At 33.6% G+C, this 12,979-nt stretch overlaps 1 protein-coding gene across 1 annotated transcript in view; it reads left to right on the top strand.

The window, feature by feature from the left end:
- The first annotated feature begins 1,826 nt into the window (after positions 1-1,826).
- LOC106463922 (39S ribosomal protein L51, mitochondrial-like) overlaps positions 1,827-12,979 on the top strand; it is an 11,687-nt gene continuing 534 nt past the window's right edge. The window contains exons 1-4 of the mRNA XM_013924005.2: positions 1,827-1,915; positions 2,330-2,387; positions 3,575-3,635; positions 5,937-6,050. Of these exons, the coding sequence (XP_013779459.1) occupies positions 1,827-1,915; positions 2,330-2,387; positions 3,575-3,635; positions 5,937-6,050 (322 nt within the window). The remainder of the gene's footprint in view (positions 1,916-2,329; positions 2,388-3,574; positions 3,636-5,936; positions 6,051-12,979) is intronic.

Here is a 12,979-nt window from a genome sequence, read left to right as displayed (position 1 = left end):
GGCATTTTCTTCAAGTTATAACATTGGAGGAAACTAAGGTTTAGAAGACAGTGATGTACCCTTGGCAAAATAAGGAATAGTTCCATACAATATATAATAGGTGGCAGCCCTATTTGTTTGTATTATTTATTTCTCAGTTTGCTACAGTTCTTTGTTTTTTCTTCATTATACTGATGATAGTTCCTTCTAACAATAAGATCATCTTAGTTATAGTAGGTGTACATGTGTATCTTTGTTGTTTTTCAGGATTTGTAGTGCATACTGGAAGTTTAGATATTTTTACAATAAAGTTTGAAAAATAAAACAACATTTATTCTAGATAATAATACAAACATTTTTTTGTTTCAGCCAACATTTTGTCATTGTGGCTTCATCAGAGTTAGTAGTACAAGAAATGTTTGATTTAAAAAATATATGTTTACAATTCAGGCATATATCAGTTGTTCAGTTCATATTAGAATAGTTTTTCATTATAAGATTTTTGTTTTCTTGAACCACAAAAAATATCATTAAAACAAATTATTTGCCACATGTTTTAATTTTAAAACAGCTTGTTTATGAAAAGTGCTTGGCACTTTATTTGCATCAAATCAAATAGTTCTTGTACTACTAGCCCTGTTGAAGTCACTATGGCAAGGCGTTGGCTGAAATAAGTTTTTCTCTGTAGTTATTGTCTGTAGAGTAAAGGTTGTTTTATTCCTAACACTGTTGCCAAAATGTGCATCTTTTCCAGCTGGCATTTTCTACTGATGTGTTTCTTATGTATTGGTATTATTATTTTCTCATAAATATTTTCTGTCACCTGTTGTTTTGTTCAGTCTTGTTTTTTAGTGTCCCAGATCACAATCTACAAATAGATATGTACATGTTCATGATTGTCTGTATTTTACAATTCAGGCATATATATCAGTTCAGTTTGTATTAGAAATATTTTCATTATAAGATTTCTGTTTTCTTTGACCACTACAAATATCAAGTTATTTGCCATATGTTTTAAAACAACTAATTTTATGAAAAGTGTATAATGTTTTCTTTGCAACATATAAATTTTGATTCAGGTCACTGCATGATGAACTAAACAAAATATTGCTACAGTCAGGGTAAAAAAAACAATTTATTAAAATATAACAAGAAAAATCCAAAATAAAACTTTCAAACAACTAGAGTACAAATTTTATCACTTACAAAAAATAATTAGTAAACTTGTACCTGGCCTAGACTAGGTACAAACATTAATTTCAATAAATATCAAAGGAATTAGGAAGAAGAAGAAAAAAAACCTAATTCACCAGAGAAAATAATGTTTCAAAATGAGAACACTTCTCAATATCAAGAACAATATTGGGCAGTAATTATTTCTAACAATATCTTGTGAACTAACTCATTTTCAATATCAAGGAAGGTTTTTTATTTGGTGGTTAGACCATGAGGTTACATGTTATGTAACTAGCTATTACCATAAACCTACATAATCTTTCACATCATTAATATCTGTATGTCACTGCTAAGGGAAGCTTTTGTCAGTTTCATAATACATACATACTCAAAATTAAAGTGCTCAAGAAAGATGGTGAGTTAATGCTTTAATATAACTAAACGATAGAAGGAATAATAAAGGAATGGTAAAAAACAAAACAAAATAAAAGTAGAATTCAGTATCACCTAACTAACTGTTATCTTTATAGTTACAAATTGAAATACCCTTTTACAGTTTATAACTCCACACCCCTACTACAGTTATTACTGATTTTAACTTGTATTCATCCAAATATCTTATGTGATAAGTTAAATGTTACTATTATATATACAACTAATCTGTAGTCCCTATGATAGAGGTGTTACCATATACAATCTTGCTTAAAGTCAAGGAAACTATTGAACAGTGTGTGAAAGATTCAAACAGTAAGGCCAAAAAGTAAGGTACACATCCAGAAATTATAAGTGATATTTCATGGTCTAATTGTTAAGCTAGTTATTCAAACAGTGAAGTATGTAACATTGCTGTTCAGTAGTATTTCTGCTGTAATTGTATTTAACTAAAATACCAAAGATACACCGATAATGAGTTAACTAACTTTACTATTGTGCTATTGATACTGTACTGTAGGCAAGATTTTGAGCTTTTGATTTCCTTGAGTAAGTGAGAGATGAAAATTAGACTAGAGTATAATTTCATTTCATTTCTAAAGAATAACATGGGGCCATTTGTCACTTTAAGCTTTTCCATTGTGTACTATCAATCTGCTACAAATTACATATGGAAAGTCTTTTTCCAATATCCAACCATGATCTTTAATGGCTATCCAGTTTCCTCTTTAAATTCTTTCAGTGTTGCAGGTTCTACTACAGATGAACACAAGTTATACCATAGACTGACCGCCTTATTAGTAAAGTAACACTATTTTAACAGGAGTCATATTTGTGTCTTTCATACACTATATCCTGTAATCCTGCTGCCTGCAGCTTTTATGAAAATATCACCTGGATTTATGAATTCTAAGTTTCTACCAATTTTAAAAATCTCAAATCATGTTCTTAGAGATGTCAGTCTTTTTAATATCTTCTAGGGTTGCTCACTAGATTTGCAGTAATAAAAGTTTGGGGAGGGAGTGTAAATTAATACTTTATTGTCTGTTTTACCATTTTGTTAACACTAAAAACTAAAACATGCTCAAAATCCAGCTTTTGTAAATGAGACCTGCCATATTTCAACCACAAGCAACAATGAAATATTCTCTGTGTTTTGAAATTTTGCATATAACTACTACAATAATTGATCAATTATAATGTAGTTAGTACATTTTTCTGATCTTAGAAAATGATGTATTTAGTGTTTAGTTTACAGTGTGGAATTTGTGTGTGAAACCTTCATTAAAATTTGGCATGTTAGTTTAATTTGAAGGTGAACTGCATTTAAAAAAATGACAAATGTTATTGAGCAGTAGGATAAAGTGAGGGCTAGAGGAGTTGATAGTTTGGTTAAAATCAAATTCAGGTGAATTACATTTGTTATTAAGATTAAATCCACTGTAAGACAAGTACCTCAGTTTTGTATTGTAATCATACTGTATAACTAGCTTGTCATGTTGGCAGGAGCACTTGTAAAAATCAAACTGTGAAACTGTGTAGTCAAACTTTATACATTTAAATTTTATCATTTACATATCAACCTCATTATTGCAGTTTTGAATGTTGAATTATACTAATACTCCAATTAGAGATTGAAGTTGATGTCACTGTGTCAGTTGTGATTTTAAATTTCATTTAATTTTAAAAGATAAACTGCAGTATTTTGTAAGAAAGTGGTTTTCAATTTTGTAATTCCAAATTGGTGCACAAAGAAAAATTTAAAATTCTTTAACAGAAGAATTTTTTAGAAACAAATAAATAAACTTTTTTTTTTCAACAGTAAATAGATCCTATTTTGTTTATTTTTCATTTGAAATTAGAACTGGATTAGCAAGAGAAAGAATTACGTTGCTTAATGTAATGTCTTCTGATTCTAGGATGTCGGGTTTTTTGGACATCTCATCAACTTGTGCTGCCGACAGTCCCCTAACTCAATTTTTGTTAGGCATTTTACAAAAAAAAAATTATTCGTCGCTATGGTTATGAAGATCCCATCTTAACAGAAGGTAAATTTAAGTTATAAATTTTTATTTTTGCTGAATAATATATTTTAGTAAACTCTGTAACCTAGGTTATTTTACCAATACTAATATCATTAGAAACTCAGGTGGAACAATTATGTTTAATATCAAAGTATATTTCCCTTACTGTTCTAAGAAACACCTATATGTTAAAATGAATCAACACAAGTTTCATGCTAGAAATCCAAGTTGAGCCCAATAACATATTCAGAACATTTTTAACATAAGGTAAATCTAAGTTATAAACTTGTAGTTTTGCTGAATAATGTATATGAGTAAAAGGGATAATACATTTCTTTGAAAGAAAGCATTTTTTTCATCAGCATAATGGTTAGAATTTTACTGTAACTGGAATTGCATTTACAAATATGATTGTGATAATACTAATTTAGCTTATAAAAATTTTATATTTACTAGATATATAGATTATATACTTGTATATAAGATGAAGCAAAAGCATATAATTTAAAAAAAATACAATGTCATTTCCTGTATGTTTTAGATTAAATTGTATCTGTCATTTATTGAGAATGAACACATTTAACTTTTAGTGCTAGGAAAAGTACAGAGTGTCCCAGAAGTCTGGACACATGGGGAAATAGACATTATATTCTTAAAGTTCAACAAACACATTTCTAATGTCAGTTGTAGATATTTCAGGAAAGAAAATATCCTGATGTCACAGTATACCAAGAATTGATATGTGTACGGCTATTAATGGCATGCGGTTTGAATAACGAATTAATTAAGAATAAACTGTGTATTTTCCCTATGTGTCCAGATTTCTGGGACACTCTGTACAGCAGAAATAAGGAAATTGTTGATTATGTTATTGTGATTGGGGCAAATAACTTGTGCCTCACCATATATAAAATAATACATAAATATTCTGATAGTTTCTGGTAATGTTTTTTACAATATAAACTGTATGCCATCTTAATGCAATTGGCATTACCCTAGAACTGGATTGTAACTGTTTATTGTTTTTTTCAGAGTGATAAAACAGAGAGACTGAGCAAGATTGTACATTAGATTGATAAGAAGTATCAAAATATTGAAATTTATGTTTTAAAACTGCTGGTGAAATGTTTATAGTCATATTAATAAAACAAGCCATTTTTATATACATTCCTTAAGAGATTTTAAGGGAATGTAAATTAAACAGAAACTCCTGTAGTATGCAAGTACAGTACATATTTCTTTCTTCTAGTGTAAATTTCATTTCTACAAAATCTTAATTTTTGTAAGTTCTAAGTCTGGAACATGTTAAATCCAGTTGGTCACATGCTGAATTTAGTTTGATGTATTACTTTCTGTAGACTTTCCAATCATGCAACTCATTTGCTGCTTAATGGGGTACTTGCATTGTATTATAACTTTACCCTTAGTCTTTATAGAGGACTACTTTGCAACTGTTATTTGGAGAAGAGTTATTTCTGCATTCTGGTACCTGTTTTCTGATTGATAGTTATAGACAAAAAGTGTATTGTGAATGCAATTTTGGTGCTTTCACATGAGATTCATCCTGACCTTTGAGGACAACAAATCATTTTTCATTTGTATATTACCCGCTGATTGTATGGTAGCTTTCCACTAGATACTGTTTAATTATTTTCATTTATTTACATCTTTATTCATTTTCAATAATCTTGTCACTTGATGATCAGCTTGTCAGGTTCAGGTCATCTTCAGTAAATAAAATATTTTATTTTAATCAGACTTAGCTTTTAAGTTTCACCTTAAACAAATTACTACACCTGTTCTTCCTCATACTAGATCCTCAAACTTCTTATTTCTGTGGAGATCGAGTAACTTTGTGCTAACCTTGAGATTACCATACTTATTCACAAATGTGATATTATTTTATCTAATAAACATAGTAATTTTGTGACTTAACTCTAGAGTTGCTGACATGGGTTCAAATACACTGAATTGCTTATGTATCAATGGCTTTCTTGGCTATAGGGTTACAACAGAATAAACAAAAATGCTGTCAATAGTATAATTAATCCACATAATTACTGCTGGGATTCCCCTTAAGATTTGACATAGAAATTGAGTAATTTCATTTAATTTTTTTTAGCCAGTTCTTTACACTGAATGCATAAAAAATGTTGTGTAATAAGTAATAATAGGGTTAGAATTTGGCCAAATATATTTTGAATGGGTGAACTAGTGATAATTACCAAGATATAATTATAAATAACCAATATTTTTAGTTTGTTTTATTTATTTTTTTTGAGGTTGTTATGGCTCTCTATTAATGTGTAATGATGGATGTATTAGGTCTGTTACCCAGAATACCGGGTAGCACAAGACGAATCCCAACTATTCCAGAGTATAAACCAAAGGATAGGTGGCACGAGAAACGAGCTCTCTTTGGTCAAAATGACTATATAGGTAAATATGTATGTATAGATCAGTTATTTGATTGAGAATTATCTCCATTTGAAGTGCAGCAAATCCTCATCTTAATTAGATGTTGGCATTTGGAAAATAACCAATCAAATGTGGAAAATGTTGAGGAAATTTTAAGAACTTCAGCTTTTGATTGGTAAATTGACATGCTTTAATGAAGCTATTTGTAACTGAAACTTTTGTTAAAATTAAGCCAAGTGTTGTTAATTATGGCATAGAAACTATTAAGTTGCAGGGAATTCAAATGTCTGTGGCTTAAGTGTGGAAAATTTAAATGGTGTTGGTCAATATATAAGTAATATCATGGAAGAATAATATATCTTTGAGTATTTTTTCTAGTTAATATTTGAACAAGTTGCACTTTATAAAGCATAATGTTTTTGAATTATGGTTTCTGTTTTGGAATGAGGCAAGGAATGTGTTCTTTTAGCTCAGTTAGCACAATAATAGTTGTATTTGTCATAACTAACTGTCTTTGTTGAAAAGTGTTACAAGAAAGTATCAGTTTTTAATTATGTGTGACTTGTGGGTTTTGAAAATTCCATATTTGTTACATTTTTTATCTTAAAGACAATAACTTTAATGAAATTGAAATGATGCATTTAAATGCTTTCCATAGGTGTATTATAATTAAAAATTTCCATTGTTTTGTACAGCTGTTAAGTTTTAATGATTGGTAAATGGATGATTGCCAACTCTTATTTTTTTGGCCTGCCATAGTAATGTTACGTGGTTCAAGTGGCATTAGTATTTATGTATGCAATAGTGCTGCTACACAGAATATTACTTGAGTTTTAGAATAGGACACACTGACTAGTGGAATATTTTATTTGACATAAGTCAATTTATAAATTTAGCATGCACAGAACTAGTAATAATAATCATGCTTTCCAATACAATAATTTACATCTACTCACATTCTTTGCTTTCTTCAATTTTGTGCTTCCCTCTATATGCACAGTTTTTGCTTGCCACTAGCCTTGAGGCTCCCACCTAAACTAGTGCAGCTGACTCTTTCTACACCAGTGGTTCCCAACCTTTTGTGGCCCTCACACCTCTAAGGAAGCTCTTGCACCCCTCTCCTAAAAAGTGTGCATTAGACAGTTCCTCTTGGTGACATTTGGGGGAAAACGGACCTTGTATAGGCCTCTTCCGCACACCCCTGGACCCTCATTTCGCACCCCTGCTCTACACCAGTTGTTCAATCATCACTTCTTGATTTGACATTTGCTCATAAACTTTTCAGATATAGGCCTTTTTTTGTTTTTAGTGGAAGTATTCTCAAAGACATTACATGTTGTGGAAGTTTTTTTTGTTGGATTTTTGTTTTCCAACATGTTCTACACCTGCAGATTTTGTGGCCTTTTATTTCTGCATTATTATTTCATAAATGTCAGTAACCTCCACTTTGTATGGTGTTAGATAACAAGATGTTGTTCATGCTAGTCTAACAACTACATTGACATCGGGTTTGTCTCTGTCTGATGGGAGATGTGACAGCTTTTGTGTGGTGGGTAGTGGAGTCTTTCATGTAGCCTGGACCCTTTTTTTTGTACCTGACAAATCTCTACTTATGTTTCTTGCTCATGATGGTAGGGATTTTGCCAACCACTTACCTTTGCCTATTTTTTTTATACATGTTGTCCTGAATCTACCTAAGCCTTTTTCATAACTTGGGGACTGGGTTTCTCAGGTATGTTTGTTTCCTTCACTTTGTCATTCGTTCCCTGCTTCTTATTTTGTTCTTTACTTCCTATCCTTATATGCAAGTCCATATTCAATTACTTTTACTAATACCTTGGTGCATGCATGCCTCGTCCTCTTTTCTTTATTACCTCATATGACTAGGCATTACTTCATGCTGTATTACCTTTCTTCAACTCTGGAATCTTTTCTTCCAACTTGGAGGTCAGATCCTTTGTCTTTCTTAGGCTTAAGTTTTCTCACTTTCGTCTTACAACCTCTATCCTTTTTCATTATTTTTCCTTCTTTTCATAGTAATCCACCATTCTCTTGAGGAATTTTGGCAGATGCTCCTTCACTTATCTTCTCTACAGTAGCATGTTTATCTTTCTTTGTCTTATCACTGTATATCTGGTTAGTTTTTAGAGCTTGTGGGGGCATGATACCTTTGTTACTTAAATGCTTTTGCCTCCTTTTTATCTCATATGCCTTTCTCCGGCTCTTTTTCTCTGCCAGTGTGCTTCTACAGGAGTGCTTGTTTCTCTGAAGTTGTATATCAAGGGTGCATACCAATGTTATTCCTTATTCTCACTGGTTTACCATCTGTTGTGTGCTCCTTCTTTGCTACTCTCTGTCTCCTGCCCTTCTGCTTCTTCTTTTCTTCCTGTCAACACTTCCCATTCTTCTGTTCCCATCTGTCTTGCCATTGTTCATAGACTTCAGTGCTATCAGTCTTGGTGACTGCCCTATAGGCTCAAGATCAGTAGGGCCTGTTTTATTTGGTTTACAGATCTTTGTCCTCTGTTTGCAACTGATTGTCAGGTACTGGAAGTTCTGTCAGAGAGCTTTAACCTTTGTTTTTTCTTCTCCTCCTCCACTGTCTCTCTTGTTCCAGTTACTTTCACTCTTCCAAGAGATTTTGTTTCTTACCAATGTTGGTTTTTGGTATTGTTGGACCTAATGGCTATCAGATAGCTTTCTCATCCTTTTCCAGAATTTTATCCTTGTCTTTTCGTGGTTCCCAAGGAATCTGTACATAGGTGTCTGGTATTAGGTATTTCATGTCTCAGTCAGTTTCTTGACATCCCTTGATTTACCAGTGGGATTTTTCTTACCCTATGGTGGTCTTTTTCCCCAGGTCTTGAGAAGACTGAGGTAGAAATATCAGATGCTTATTTTTTCATTTGGCCCCATACCAACAAGCCTCCTACAGCCATTCTCTCCTCCTCTCTTGAGAGGCAGCACGTCTTGGTTGGCCAACCTGGAGAAGTCACATTTCACACCCATTTAATTTTTCTGTCATTTGGGTGTTTCTCAGCTCACATCTCCACAGGGCCCAGCCTTCTGTTACTGTGAGGGGCATGGAGTAATTAGTTTCCCACGTCCTCTCCTTCTCTCACTGTGCAGGAGGTTCTCTCTCTTTTGGAGCCTTGAGCTTTCATGTAATTCTGTTTCCTATAGGGTCGTGCTCATTTATAACACTTACAATGGGCTCTGCACAATCACTGGATTCTCAATTGGGATCCCTTATCATTCACCATTCTCCTTCCTATTGTCTGGATTTCTATCTGTCATGATTCTTAAGTGAATTCTGGTTGGTGGTCCCACAACAAATCTTCCCTTCTTATCCATCTCTTAGAATTTTTGCTGGTATATCAGTCCTGAGGGGGACACTTAGTCTTGCTCTCTCTGTTTCCATACACACTACATCCTTTTATGGGCCCATTTTTTACAAGTATGTCTAATAGCTTGTGATATTCTAGGTATCCTGAATCTTGTCAGGATCATCTCTCAAGGCCCAACAGGATACTACCTATGGAGTAGTCCCTCGGTCATCTGATGTTCAAGTGGCTGTGTTCTCATGTGGGCACTCCACTTCTAGATGTTTTTGCCACTCATCTCAACACCATATCTACCCTTTTCTTGTCCCCTATTTCTCTTCCATCAGCTCTAGCTGTGAATTCATTCAGTCAGGACTGGTCCAATTGTTTCCTCTGTGCCTACACTTCTATTCGTCTTCTTCCTCATGTGCTTTCCCTCATTCGGGATACTTGGTGTCAAGTCCTTCTGATAGATTCATACTGGCTGGCTCAACTGTGGTTTCCTTTAATGACCCTTCTCTGGTCCTCTCCTCCTCTTTCATAAAAATGGCAATCATTCTGTACTTAGTCTCTGCATTGTGCTGGCTACAGGCCAGCTCTACTTAATACTTTTGGGTTTTCCCATTATTTTCATGTATTCTCATCTTCTGTCCTTTCTATGCTCTTTCATTAGTTTTGCCACCTTTGTCCTCCTCATTCTTCAGTCCTTCCTGATTGAGACCTGAATGTTGTTCTCCATGCCCTTACCCTTCCTCTCTTTGAACCTTTAGTTTCTTGTTCCTTGTACCATTTTTTTGCTTAAGTCCTATCTCTTACTTTTTGCCTGTGGCTATAGGAGATCTGATGTGTCTGCTGTTGATGCTTCCCATATTCATTGTCATCATTTTTACATTCTTCATTATCCTGCTCATGCTTTTCTCTCACATACTTCAGTGGCTCATGAAGAGGACAGTGCATTCATTATTCTTTCCCTTCCTTCATTGTTATTTGACCTGCACTGTTCCTTTTCGTGGTTCACACTCCCATCTATTTATTCTTTGAATTCCTCATCTTTCAAAGGTGTTTCTCCTATTACCCTCATGGGAGGGCTACAGCAGTTCATCCATCTAGCCTATACTTTACTGGATATAGTTTCACATCAATTCTTTTAGGTCTCCTCTCACCATATCTGATACCTTACTTTCTCTCTCTGGCTGCTTACTTCTGTCATTAATAGGAGAAGGACATGTGGGTTGGCATATGGACTACCCTACATACTTTCATTGCACATTATCTTCATCATCTGGCCACCTCTTCTTCAGGATATTGACTTCCTCCCCTCACCATTCTACATACACCTTACTGGCTCTGACTTAATAAGTTCTTTTTATTTCTCTCTTATCTTTCCAGGGCCCTAATCTACATCTCAGGTTTCTGCTGAGTGGCATGCAGTGCCTGACAAGGTCAATTTATATTTAAATCTGCACCATGCGGTCATTCGGATCTGAAATGTTCACTGTACCTACTCATGAACTATCATGAGTCATGCATTGTTGGGATTGCTGCCCATCCCTCCAGTCCTAGTTGAATAAACCTGGACTGGCCTGCTTTTAAAAATAGGGTTTCGTGATCACCCACTGCACAGACTTAAGGCATCCCTCTGGACTCCTTAACACACTTTTACTCCCCTTCTTCTAGTGTAGTATGGGAGTCCTTACCATTCACCAGTTTATAGCTGCTGGGGTGGTGAACCATGGAGGCTTCCTTTTGAGTGTGACCAATTCTACTCTGTAGAGAGTAGGGGTGGTGGAATGGAAGTTACTTTTGCCTTCTGTTTCCTGGTATGGAGGTGAAGATGGTTGCGACCCTCCTCCTACTGTGGACCAGATTACAAGTAACTGATGCCTTTTGGTTTTGACTGTAGTTGATCCATCATGTACATCTTATATGCCCTAGCCACACTACACCATACAGCATGCCCATTTTCCATACTGTGTTTCTGGACTTGCTTCTTTTCTGCCCAACTTGTTGACACATTTTCACTACAGGCAAAGAGTATACCCTGGTATAGTCTCTCGTATGTGTGCCCCTATAATCTTGGGGCTTTCCCTAGGAGCTTATCTAGGTACCTCTACCAGTTCAATGTGGGATTCTAGCTAATATATGAGAAGAGGTAAGGTATTGTATTGGAATTTAACGTTTTCTAAAATTAGAAATGTATTTCCGATAGATACCTCCGCTCACACTTACGATGCATCTTTTCTTGTCTAATCTCGAAGTGACGATTGAACAATCAGTATAGAAGCAGTCAGCTGCACTAGGAGCCTGTGTTGCATGCTACATGGCAGTAATACTCTGTGGAAACATGTGAATTTAGGTGGGAGCCTCAAGGCTAGTGGCCAGCAAAAAACTTCACATATAGAGGGCAGCACAAAAAAGCTAATAGTGTGAGTGGAAGTATGTATTTGTTGCAAAATGTTAACTCTAGTTAAAAGTTCTGGAAAAATATTTTTTTCTATATAGGTTATGCACAAATTGTTAATTAATGTCAAATATTATAAATATATATACATGAAAATTGGAAATGGAAACACCCCAGACTTAAACATTTGGTTGAATATTTTAAAAAATGAAATAGGCGAGTTTTATTTTATAGTGTAGTAAGTATACATGTGTATGAGCCTGGAGAAATAGGTCAAGAGGTGTGTTATGTGGACCCATCTAGGAAAAAAATATTATTGTCAATCTGTAAGTTTATCACATTATTACATAAAATATTTGCTAAGCTAAAATCAAAATAAGGTGTCAAGCATTTGAAAGAAACTAAGGTTTCCACAACTATAGATATGTAATTCAGTGAGATGTACAAAGTTTGAAGTCTATTGGCTAGAACACATGATGAAGCAATGTAATAAAACTGTAATACTTACAGTAATAACTAATTGTATATAAATTCAAATTAAACAATTTCACAATGGACAGCTGTTTGCAGAATTTTTGTAAAGTGAAAAAAATCACAAATATTTAGATGTATAAAGCCCAGTTAATTTATTCCTGTTTAAAAAGTAGCAATTACAAAAGGTTCTTTTCACATACCATTACTACTTTATGTTGTTTAAATAGTTAGTTGGTGTTGGAATTAAATAAATATTTTTTTCTAACATTATATTTTTAAATGATCAGTGACAGGAATTAACTAAGAATAATCATTTTCAGTTGTATTAAGTACCTTTATTAAAAACATGTAAAGAAAACTTTCCCTCCTCTTCTTCTGTTATTTTTGAACGAGGCAGATCCACCTGTGGAAATTATTAGTTTGGTTGGGTGTATTTAAATATGATTCCCTTTCTTTTGTATTACTGTTGACTGAAATAGCAAAATTTAGTGTAGTAGTAAGATTTTGCTAGGTTTTATTTTACAATAATTTCATTTATACTTGCCTTTAAAGAAACAATTGCAGTAATATTTAAACTGGTATCTTAGTTTTAGTTGTAATATTTTTTTGCTAGGAGCACTAACAAAGAAGATTTGATCTAATCTTGCATCTAACTAGATTTAAGTGGTAGTACTTATAAATTCCAAATTATGATTTCGAAAAGAAACACGACATAATATTTTGGTCAAAAAATATTTGTTTAGTGGTTTAAG

The sequence above is a fragment of the Limulus polyphemus genome, unplaced genomic scaffold (assembly GCF_000517525.1).
Source record: "Limulus polyphemus unplaced genomic scaffold, Limulus_polyphemus-2.1.2 Scaffold1517, whole genome shotgun sequence".
NCBI classification, from domain to species: domain Eukaryota; kingdom Metazoa; phylum Arthropoda; class Merostomata; order Xiphosura; family Limulidae; genus Limulus; species Limulus polyphemus.
The sequence above is the reverse complement of the archived record's forward strand: the minus strand, read 5'-3'. Positions and strand labels throughout refer to the sequence as shown.